At 40.4% G+C, this 11,973-nt stretch overlaps 1 protein-coding gene across 1 annotated transcript; it reads right to left on the bottom strand.

Moving 5' to 3' along the window:
* Positions 1-494: 494 nt before the first annotated feature.
* On the bottom strand, positions 495-11,949 carry ak9 (adenylate kinase 9). The gene is given in 38 exon segments (XM_051071868.1): positions 495-777; positions 935-1,049; positions 1,152-1,254; positions 1,401-1,499; positions 1,728-1,897; positions 2,035-2,231; positions 2,432-2,649; positions 2,784-2,930; positions 3,053-3,254; positions 3,354-3,570; positions 3,678-3,896; positions 4,045-4,263; positions 4,351-4,419; positions 4,504-4,723; positions 5,173-5,294; positions 5,411-5,689; positions 5,771-5,974; positions 6,171-6,310; positions 6,590-6,784; positions 6,883-6,942; positions 7,040-7,104; positions 7,210-7,306; positions 7,417-7,552; positions 7,748-7,866; positions 8,029-8,049; positions 8,297-8,619; positions 8,718-8,857; positions 9,046-9,147; positions 9,378-9,452; positions 9,686-9,785; positions 9,999-10,135; positions 10,137-10,154; positions 10,313-10,425; positions 10,633-10,729; positions 10,834-10,886; positions 10,970-11,033; positions 11,515-11,612; positions 11,800-11,949. Coding segments are annotated over 38 exon segments (5,217 nt in total). The 5' UTR covers positions 11,855-11,949; the 3' UTR covers positions 495-568.
* Between the last annotated feature and the right edge of the window lie 24 nt (positions 11,950-11,973).

The raw sequence follows: 11,973 nt of genomic DNA, 5'->3' as shown, positions 1-11,973 counted from the left end.
TTAGTATCCATTCAGTCTGTGCTTTATTTTAAAGAATGGTAATCTCTGTGATTTAAATGTGCAAATTAGCAATCATGCTGTCAATCATTCGGGTGCGCAATAAATCAAGTATAATATAAACAAAAGGCAAAGCAAAGCCTTCCCTTGTTGCTGCGAGAAGGAATCTTAACAAAGGCGTACTGTAGATGCATTCATTATCGAGCAGTCAACTCAGTCCATCATAGTCTGCATTGACGTGTATTAACGTATAATTTACAGTTACTCATACGATAATACATAGTATAATATCGACAGATTAAAGATGAGTCATTAGTGTGTATCAGTGGCCATTCTCCTGCCTGTCTTCTGTTTCAGGAGTAATATGAAGAAACATGCTTGCCTAAAATTCATTTCATTTTATGTCATGCATGAAAAGTGCAGTGTTTAAATTAGTGTATGTAGTGTTCAATGTTTTATTACAGACAGCTCTTAATAAAATAAATTCTTTCAGCAGGTTACTTTTAAAATATATTTATGTCACACGGGTCATCACACCATACAGTGAGTTGAAGGTGTAAAACAGGCTCAGCTACAGCACACAGTTGGCTCTCGGCAAGTCCTCCAAAGCCAGGAATCTGTTCAGTTTGAACTCAAAGTCAATGGGACATTCACTGGGAGGCCTGTAGTTCCCTCTCATTGTTGAGCTCAGGTAGGGGATGAGTGCACAGTTTTCTTCAAACAAGGCCAGCTTCTTTTTGTACTTCTGGCGAGTGTAGTCTGTGCTCTTGTTGTTGAAAGCTGTAAAAATGTGACCTTTCATTTATTACATAAGTAAAAGACACAATATATATGGGAAAATACAGTATAACAACGGAAAGATCTGGATTTAAAAGTTTTTAAAGTTAAAAGTATTAATTTTGAGGAAAGACCTGAGGTAACCTTGAATTTTGTTTACCTTTCAGATAAAAGGCCACATAGAGGAGTGCTGATCTTTGTATACTGAGGAAAGGATACTTTGGTTTGAGACAGCCAACAGCTGTCATGGCCTTGATGACTGCTACTGCCACACCCTAAAAAATACAGACTTTACTCAGAGCAGAGCAGATATCTCAGAAAAACACTTCATTATATGACATTATAAAATCTCTGCTGATGAGACTTAGTGTGTTTACCTGTTCCAGGTAACCCAGCGTTGGAAGCGCTGTGAGGGGTACAGGTTCACAGAGAGGAGGAACTTTACTGGGCAGCTTTTGGTCCCAATAGGTTTCAGGAGTCCTTGATAGATAATGTGTTAACACCAAGTTTTACTGAATAGACCAAAATTGAGCAAGGCACAATAATGTTACACTGTCTGTATTACTGTTATGCATTGATTTGATCCTTGTAAGAAGAAAGGATTAATGACAGAGATAGAAACGCACCTCAAAAACTTGTCTTGTTTCTCCTTTGTCTCAAAAATGTAGATCAGTTCTCTGTATTCCACAGCATATTCCATCTTTCCTCGAACCAGGGCTTCATACCTATGAACAAATAAGTCTTACATGAATAGAAAACTAGAAAATATAGTGACTAATATAAGAGTTGAGTGCAGTAAGAAGACATCTTTCAAAATTCACCTTTTCTTTGGAGCAGAAACTTAAAGAGAACTATCTGCCTGCACAACATAAAGAATCCAGTGGTGTGCACATTTGTTCAGCTTTCAGAAATATACCTTCAAGCAGGGGAGATATGATTAGAGTTGGATTTACCTCTGCTTTCCATCCAGGTAAGTCACAGGACAAAAGCCCTTCATCTCAACCTGCTGTGGGAACCTGTTCTTCACCTGAATTTCAGTTAGTTTTCTTGGGAGGAGGTGGGATTGTGGGAGAGTATGTGGGCAGCCAGGGGTCACAAACTGATCTGGACTGGACAGGAACTTCTGTGGTTGAGAGCAATACGTTATACAAAATGTTATATTTTCTTTCAGTCACAGTTAAATAATATTAATATATGAAAGGCAGAACAACTTTTCACCTTTGATCATTTGATATCTGTGTGCAACTCCATTCCACTGACCTCTAAATGCTCTTCACCACACATCTTGTAATATTGTCCCTTGTACTCAGCTGCATGAGTCAAAACTGCAGTTTCTGAGCCGTCCACCAGGTGATGATGTAGAGCCAGGCAGACAGGGCAGTACTGGCCAAACTCTCCAAGCCGATAGTGCAGCTCCTTGGGTGTGATGCACAGCCTGTTGATGCAGGCAGCCTGACCTACAAAATTAAAATGTGGGGGATGACCTAATGTTTGTTATCTACTCACTGTATTTGTAAGTTATTTTTTTTGCAAACTGCTATGAGCAATTAAAAAGAGATAGGTTGAAAAAAGAGGTCTAGATGATTGGGTTTTCAGTGTTACTTCAGGTTTTAAAAACCGTGCTTAGCTGATGCCTGGATAAGCATCTTGTACTCACCGTTGCGTGTCCTCTCCAGGTAGCTGTGGATATATGTCATGCTGATACTGACTTCCTTAATAATGCTGTTCCAGATCCACCATTTGCTCTTAAGTCCATCAAGCAGAATCCAGTTCTGATATTGCTGCTGGAAGTATTTCCTCACCTGCTCCACCTCCTGCTTGTAACAGGAGTTACGGATGTGGAGGATCTCAGAGCTGTCGTGCATCGGGTGAGGTCTATAATTCGAGGAGGGAGGGGGAACAGAACACATATTACTACATTAACTTTAAAGGTTTGTGATTTTAAAAGCTCTCATACATGATTTCTGTGTATTTATCATTCCCACTGTTGTGTGTGAGTGTTCTCTCACTTGTTGGGTTTTATCTTGTCCACAAGACCTCTCTTGAGCACCTCTACTGTGTCCAGTTGAAGCTCAGCTACTATCATGGGGATGATGCTCCGAGAACCCATGAGCTCTGTCTGTTTAAGTGTCATCGGAAAACCATCCAACACGTACCTGGAACATCAAATACGTAAAAATGTCTTCTTCACGCCTGTGCAGGTTTCATGATGAATAAGAATGTAGTCTTCATCTTGAAACCCAAAAATCATGTGTCAGGTCAGGTCTTAGGATCTTACCCTCGAGTGCTGCAGACTGAGCTCATGAGCGCCACCTCCAGACACTGAATTGCCAATTCATCAGGCACCACCAGGCCCTGGGAGAGATACTTTGTCATCTGGACAGCCAGATCAGTATGCCCCTGAGTGTTAAGCACCATGCGCATAACACCACCAATGGACAGCCGCACCAAGCCATATTTTTGAGCAAACATCTCTGCCACTGTAGAAATAAAAGAAAACCAAGAAGAATGAAGACCAAAAATAAAAAAGGGATAAGCATTGAGAGTGTGGATTATTTTGCAGCTGTCATGAGTCTTACCAGTGGTTTTTCCAGATTTGGGTGGTCCAAGGACAGCCATTTTAACTGGGAGAGCTGGGATGGGCTTGGGCTGCCTAAGGTACTTCAAGGGGTTGAGCATAAAAGTGTTGCGATTCTCTTTGGATGCAAAGAAGTAGATGTATTGATGGAAGATCAGAGGATATGTGGTATTGAGAGGCCACTGCAGAGGCTGGATTAAGTCTCTCTCTTTGTATTGCTATAGAGGGGGGATAAACAATGTCTGACATTACTTATAGAATATTTATTAATGACAAAAATCAGGGCTTCATCCCAATGATGATACCATCCCTGAATGATACCCACCTTGATGGGATCCCAGCAACCAAAGGCACTGTGTAACTTGTAAGAGGAGAGCAGCAGCTTCTGTGCCAGGCTGTATGAGATGGGCTGACATTGTTGGAAGAGTGACTCCCTGTTAGTCAGCAGAGGTTGTATTTTCTGAAGCAGCTGATGCCGCACGATTCGGAGCCTGCGAGCTGCACTGATTGAAATGCTGGGTATGTTTTGCTCACTCAGCAGCTCCTGATCATAGAAAAGCACAAAACAGAACGTATGAGGGTAAGTAAAGTACAACCACTTTGCAGTAACATAATAGCAGAAATTGTAAGGGTGTGGCAACCAAATCATTGTTTTGCTGGTTAAGTGCCTTTATGGGTTTGTGTGTTTGTACCGTTAGAGTGACAAGGTTGTTTTCATCTGTCACAAAACGCTCCTCTATCTCCGTCTCCAGCCTCTCAGTAGCTGCATCCTCACTCTCCTCATTCTCCATGTCTTCGTTATTCTCTTCTAAAGGAAACTCCTCCTCCAGCATGGTCTCTATCTCATCCTCTATGTCCCCTGCAGCTTCCTCTTCTTCCGCTTCATCACCTTCTTCATCCTCATACCTAAACTACTTGGTTAGGTGACAAGAAGAAGAGGGAAGGATTCACCAGTGATGTAGAGAGGGGATGACTGTGGTTATGATGAGATGCTTTACCTTTGTTTTTGCTGTTGTGGCACCTTTTTCTGCCATGAGTTCAGCCCTTCTCTTGATAATGTTTTCCTCCTGTTCCAAAGGCATTAAAGTAATTGTGTCACCTAATGCTTCATAATAAAGTTGGTGGGAAAGTTACATTACCAACTTGCTTACCCGGTTTTTCTTACGCAGATCACGAAGGATGTTAAGCTGTGCATCACGGTGGTTGCGACGCTCGCGCCACTTCTCCAGGTATCTCGGCAACAGCCGTTTCTGAACTTCCGTGACATCCAGCGCCATGATAACCACAGTGTCAGGGAAGAGATGTTGCTGCAACATGTACTGCACCTCATCGGGATGATGCGGGAAGCCCTCCAAAATAAAACCTGTGGACCTACGAGAGAGAATGTTGAGGTAAGTAAACACCTTATGTTGTCAGGTGTTCACAAGGAAAAGTTTGACATTTTGGGTACTATGCTTATTCGCTTTCTTGCCAAGTTAGATGAGAAGATTGTTACTTCTCTTATGTCTGTATGCAACAGTAAATATTAATTCATTAGTTACATGGTTAGAGTTGCTGGTAGGTGGATTTTGTTACCTTTGGAAAAGCCAGGCTAACTGTTCCCTCCTGTTTCCAGTCTTTATGCTAAGTGAAGTAAGATTTGTGCTAAGCTAAGTTAGCTTAGCTTCATATCTATTGTATAGATATGAGAGTGTTGTCAATCTTCTAATCTAACTCAGCAAGAAAGTAAATAAGTTTATTTCCAAACATATCAAACATCTACTTTTAGTAGGATCAAGTGCTGGAAGTTTGCATTTTTGTGTGGGTGTGTGTACAAGTACTTGTATGGCTCTTGTTTCCAGTATGGTGCAATAACCATGTCCAGGATGTGTGGAGGCAATGGATCTCCATCAGATAAATAGGCTTTGATTGCCATTTCCTCATCAGTTAGTACCACTTCCTGCTGTAGACACACAAAAGCAAATACACAATAATTCACTGTCAGAGGATAGTATAATTCACCAGCTATTGGTTGCATTGGTTGGAATTTTATTTCAGCGAAAGTTTATTGAGACTTACCTCTGTGTCATTGTCATCGGCAGAGGTATCCTCCATCTCCTCCTCTTCATCCCCACCCCTGGCTTCCTTTATCAGGGCCTCCAAGTCTTCAGGAGACTCCTCTGAAGACTCCACCTCATCAGCATAAGGCACCCGCTGCTTCGTCTTGGCCATGACGAGCATCTGGAGCTGCTCCCTGAACTGAATATGGAAGAGGCCAAACTGCTGGGCGAGCCACTCTCCGTGAGTGGTCTTGCCCGACCCACGGGGGCCAAGCAAAAGGACTCGCAGGGCAGGAGGCTAGGATGGAAGAAAATAAGAAATGTAAGAAAAGTTTTTTTATTTTACTATGACCTTTTCTTTCTTGTTCTCAGCTTGTACCTTGAGAGGCTCAGTCTTTGCAACAAATTGCATAGGGTCTTGAAGGAAAATGTCTCTTGCTTCTGGGCTGGAGAAGTAGAAGGTCCTCTCACGGTACTTTGCTGCAGTTTCATCCGTACAAGGCCAGAGGACGTTATGGTTTTTTAAGGCCACAGGACAGAAATGATGAGTATCACCTAATAATCTCTTGGCAGTTGTGCCACCCTGGTTTCATTGAAAAGGAGGAGATGCTGTTTAAGTTTTTTAAAAATATATATTATTATTATTTGTCAACAAAGCAGTAAAATAACCCTGTATCTTCAGTCTCAAAATTATAAACAGGATTATAAACCTGTAGCTCATAAAATCAGAAAAAGTCACTGGTTGAGGCTTTAAAGTGAAAAGGTCTCTGTTTACTGACTTCATTCTCCTCCTCCTCTGCTGCTTCATTGTCACTGCTGGCTTCCTCGGCTCTCTCCAGTTCTGCTAAGGCCTCAATATCCTCTGCCTCCTCGTCCAGGTCCACTGTTGACAGCTCCCAGGGCACATACTTGAAGGGCTCTGAAGATCATGCATGTAAACCGGAGACTGAATGTAATTTTTTCTTTATCTAGTTGAATGTCACATTGTTGAGGAGATAATCAATATTCTATTATCAAATTAAAAACATCTGTTATACATAATTAATCAATTATCAATCAATTAATCAATTGCCAAAACAAACAAACTATGGGAAAGAGAATACTAAGGAATGCAATCATCAGTGTGGGATATGTTACACAAAGTTTGTGGTGTAACATAAATTCAAGACTGTGATTGATACTTAAAGGTTACACTCACTCTCCATCTGAAGGACCATCTCTTGGAGCAAGTCCTCAGGGCTTTTGCCATCAATCTCCAGTACTGAGTGGGCAACACTGAGAGCAGACTGCATTTGTTCCCATTCGGACATAAACTGTTGCAGTTGAAGTTTATAGTCATTCATCTCTGGGCCGTCTGGATAACCAAACTCCCAGTGATCAGGCAGTGTCACAGCTTGAGCAACAGAGGGAGAGGATATAGGTTTTAAATACTGAGAGAGCAGTTTACATTTTTGAGCTGAAAAACAGCAGCATTTAATAAAAATGTCTCACCTTCCTTTTTGATCATGTCAGGATGTACAGGGCTGGTGGTGCCAGATGGCTCATGATTATCTGCAGAGAAAAGGAATGCAACAAAAACAATGCTTTATCTTTACAGGCTCAAGGATGGTATGTGAATTAGGCTGCTTCATAGACAGATAATACATACCATCAGTTTCCTCAACTACTGTCTCTAGATTTGAATGAACCTCTGAGTCTTGCTCATTTTGGTTTCTAATATGGTGGGAAAATGAAGCACAAAAACAAAAGATGCGTTAACAATCCTGCTCAGATAAAATAAACTACAAAATGTTACAGCATCACTTTATCTACACCTACAAGGCCTGTTTCTCCTTCTCAGACTGTGCGTCCTGCAACCTCTTCCTTACTGCTTGGTCCACTCTCTCCTTGTTCATCTCGTACAATCTCTTCAAAACTGTTCAACATATTGAAGTGCAATGAAGTGACACATGAACGCAGACATAAGTCTATATATTTGACTAAAACAACGACTTGTTTGTGATGCCTTGTTTCTGTGTCTCCTACCTTGATTTCCACCGCTGTCTTTGAGACAAAAAATGATGTCTGGCAGGATTTCACCCTGCTGTAAGGCGTCCATTTGGGAAAAGTTCTTGGGAAAGTTGTCAAGCACCCAGCCAGTCCTGACCTCTGCATCTGCTATCTGCCTCTGTAATCTGTAACATCTCGACCTTTATTAGGCTCAAATGCAACATTTATGTTTAATACAGTCGAAATAAATTTAATAGACTGAAAAAAATCTAACTACAGTCTCAAATACAGTTGCAGAGGGGATGGTTGGGTATCCTGACTATTAGGACCATAAAGCTTGCAGCCATATTTTAGATCTATGACATACCTCTTTTATACGGTTCTCCAGGGCCTCAGCATACAGAAGAAGGAGAGATGTGCTCAGTTGTTTGGCTTCCTCCAGAGCACTAAGCACCATGGCTTTCACCTCTGGATGATCCTCTGTCACTGAGAACAACAGAAAACATTAGCACACAAATTGATATTAAATACTAATTAATACTAATTAAAACTAATAATACTAATACGACTATTCTATGATAGTTACAGAATCATAAAAGGATCATTTATACATGTCAGAGAAAGAGTGGTAAAGACAGTACATCTTACCTTCCACAGAATTGGTGTCATCTGATGAAGTATAATATCACAAGATTAATTCAAATATGACAGAACAATCTACATTTTCACAGTACTGTGTGAAATGTTAAAATGCCTCATACTTTAAAACCTGATGTGAAATAAAATTTGTTAATGGAATAGTTATTCAGCTCTGGCACACTGTGTTACAGTTAGTTTAATTTTTTTGTTTTTGTTTAACAAAATACAATGTGATTATACAGGTGAGTATAATAACCATATGCAAAGCTCAACTTGCCTGAATTCTGTCCACCATCCTGTTCCATTTTCATCTTGATTTTCTCTATAGCGACCTCTGTAGTCTCCTGTTTGATTTTGTCAAGCCTCTCCTGTTCAACCTTGGCCAGAAGTGGCTGCACCAGTTCCTCCATATCAAGCACCAATGTGCTGTAATGCTGGGCTAGAAGCTTACATAGGGTGCTCTTTCCTGCCTGAGGGGGCCCAATGATGGAAACCCTGCAAGGGGGCCTGGGCATTGGAGGCAGTAAGTACCTTCTGGGGTTTGTGACAAACTTCTGGTAGGCCTCCTGAGATGAGAGGATGTACAGTTTGTCCTGGAAACTGTAGAGGGGTTGACATGAGAGTTGGCTGACATCTTTACACAGTAGTCTCACTGGGCAGATTCTTAACCTGACCACAGTCTATAAAGGAACACTCACCCCACAGATAATTCTGGCTTGCCAGGAATGACCTGGCCCTCCCTCAGAGCAACAGGACATGTTTGGCCCCACCGGCTCCTTCTCCACCTAAAGCGAGGGGCCACTACCCTGGAAGAGGACTTCATTCTCAGTAGCTCCTCCTGGAAAAGAGTTTTAGAATAATTAGAAGTAGATTCAGTGGAAGGAAACTGTTAAAAACATAGTGCATCATTTTCAAAAAACACACACTTAAGTTTGTTGCTCAAACAGTTGTTTGAAATACTTTTAGGCATTCACATAACTGATTGTGTTTTGAAGAAAAATAAAAATATAGTCAGCGATGTCAGACCGTGTCAATATCCTCTGGCAATTCTTCATCATCAGTCTGGTGGAGGAGGATGGGAATGGAGACACGTTTTATTGCCATGGATCCAAGACGGGACATTACAGACTACAAACAATTAACAAACTAATGTCAGCCCAAAGAATACATAGGTAATTGAACATCCATATTATGCAAACAGACATACTACACTAATGTTGGCTGCTATTATAAACTTACTGTGGTGACAAAATCAATTCAACAGCATATGATATGCAAAATGTAGTTACTTATTATATTGTTTATAATACTGTAGAATGTATTTCCTGAAATGGGAGATTCATCTTTAGTGTCTTTACCGAGTGCAGCTCTTCAGGAGTGTTGTTTCCATCCAGTTCCAACAGATAGAGGGGGTTGTGGTCCGTCATGTAGTCCTGAAAAAATCTCAGTTGACTCATAATTTACTAGCTCAACAAAGGTTTCAGTGTTTTTACTTTTGTTAGAAGAACAGTTCATTTAAATCCTCATCTGATTTTATTCAGACATGAAAATTACATTAAACTTGATTTGTGATGCTAAAACTTTTGGATTAGGCTGTGTTCATTATGCATTATGGTGAGGGAATGACATGTTTATGTAACTTCTTAATTGTGAGCCATGAACTCACCTCCAATGGTCTGAGCATGGTCTCCTTGTACATGTTGATTCTAATGAAAGCATTTCTGGCCAGATTCTCTGGTGTCCACACCATCTTGGTCAATAATATCCTTTTGGAGTTCCTCTTCAGCAGCCTGCAAGCAAATTCAAGCCTATTAGTATGATAGGGAAAACATAGTTTGACAGTTTTCTTGTTTAAGGTATAAGGTAGTTTAAAATTGTGATAAGCATATTTAGAATTTAAAAAGTCCAATTTACTTTTTTTTTAAATCAAATTAGTTCAATACTAAAGACAAGACAGGAGGAGTTTTCCCTTGAGCCACACCTGCTCCTCTTCCTCCTCCGCTTCTTCATCTTTGTTCTCCTTCTTGTTGATGTACACATCTTCACGCTTCCACTGATCCCTGTTGTATAGTTGCCCCGTCTCTGGATACTGCTTCAGACCTGACAGCCTCTGGGTCCAGGTCCTTGTCTGCACACTAGTGGTAGACAGGAGTGTTAAACCAATGACACATAAAAAAAGAGCAGATATCGCTAGCTTGAAGAAAATAAAGATAATAAAAGAAATAAATAAAGAAATAAAATGCTACAAAATAAGATGGAATACACAACTCTAAACAGAAGATATGGCGTTAACCTTGATGTTAATGATGAAATCAGGTGTTAATTTGAGGTTTTTGATCATTTCAATCTGCTCACGAATCTTCAGACACTCCTCAGACATAAATGGCAGGCAGCTCAGCACATACCCTGTATCACAACACATTGAGCTATCAAATACAAACAGTGGCATAGCTCCCATACTGCCATTTTGAATAACAGGTTGCAGTGATATCATCATATAACACATCCATTCTTTTAAACTTTATCATACTCCACAAACAACATATAGGGTTTATTTGCATGCATGACCACTGTTCTGAGTCTGATTAAATTAAATATGAGTGCATGATTTACCATAGTGCTCCACATCTGGTGAGTTAAACCTGTCGAGAATCAGCTGCAGCACTTCATCTTCTGGTATACTTTTCCCCTCAGATAAGATTTTCAAGAGCTAAAATTGTCAGATAAAGCAGCTATGACGAACACATGAAAACACATGATGCACAAATAGGATGGTCAACTGTCCTGTACCATGACACAGAATGTATTACTCACCTCTACGCCTTGCTTTGTTTTATTTTTTATGTGTGTGTTGAGCAGATCTGTATCTGAAATATTGTAAAAGCAGATGAGAAATATCTGAAATGGTGGTGGACATTATGTTGGTGCAAAGACAAAAACAATGACTTACCATCAATCAAGACGCACTTCCAAGACTCTGCAATTTTTTTGGCCAAGGTAGATTTGCCAACACCCTGTCACAAAATTGATATGGAGTCACTGTGTCACATGACATGAAAGGAATTAGAAAAAAATGCTGGTTTAACAACTGATAGTAGCACCCTCCAGGATGTGGTTGAGGAGTGAAGACTGAGACATTGGACCATCTTATACTGCACCCAGTAATGTTCTTATCGCTTAATGTGACTTTATTTGTTTCTAAATCTCCACTATAATTTTTGAAAAAGATCCAATTACAAGTTTGACACTCACTGAGCTTTGACAAAGTAGCTCCATGCATAGTTTCCCCAACAGTACAAGGGACATGTAATTTCTTTCTCTTTTTTTGTGCTAACTGATGGGAAACTAAGAGATGAGGACTGCCCATTTTGTCCTTGCATATCCAGGAAATGGTGATAGGGCATTTCATACATGGTGGGTATTAAGTATTTATGGATATGCCCCCTGTTGGAGATCATTTCTGACTGTGCAGTGTTGTGTGAATCACATTATTACCGGTCTTCCAATTATGATGAAGCAGGTGGGTTTGGCAAGAAGATTCTCTCTCTCAGCTTCATCTTCCATTAGGTTATCCACAAAACAGTCCATTTGAGCTATAAGCATACAAAGGGAGAAGTAAAAGTCATAAACAGAGAAGTGAAAAACGTATCAATCTAGCAGTTGTAACATATCTGCTGACCTAACAGTTTGTCCATTAACGTGACATGACTTACTACACTGCAATATAAAAGTTCAATAGCTACAGGTAAATACTGTTATATTTCGTTATAGTTTATTTACCGTTACTGAGGGGCACTCCTTTATCAACTTTATTCGAAGTCGAAACTTTTATCATCGCTCGTTAACTACTTCTAACCACATTAACCTACCTAGCTTTACCTAACTGAGGTATCCAGTCACCGAACACGGTTGCCATAGCAACTAACAAACGAAAGCGGGGAGGGTTTAGCTTTC

The sequence above is a fragment of the Lates calcarifer genome, linkage group LG7_1, assembly GCF_001640805.2.
Source record: "Lates calcarifer isolate ASB-BC8 linkage group LG7_1, TLL_Latcal_v3, whole genome shotgun sequence".
Classification (NCBI taxonomy): Eukaryota; Metazoa; Chordata; class Actinopteri; family Centropomidae; genus Lates; species Lates calcarifer.
This window is presented reverse-complemented; position numbering and strand designations above follow the sequence as displayed.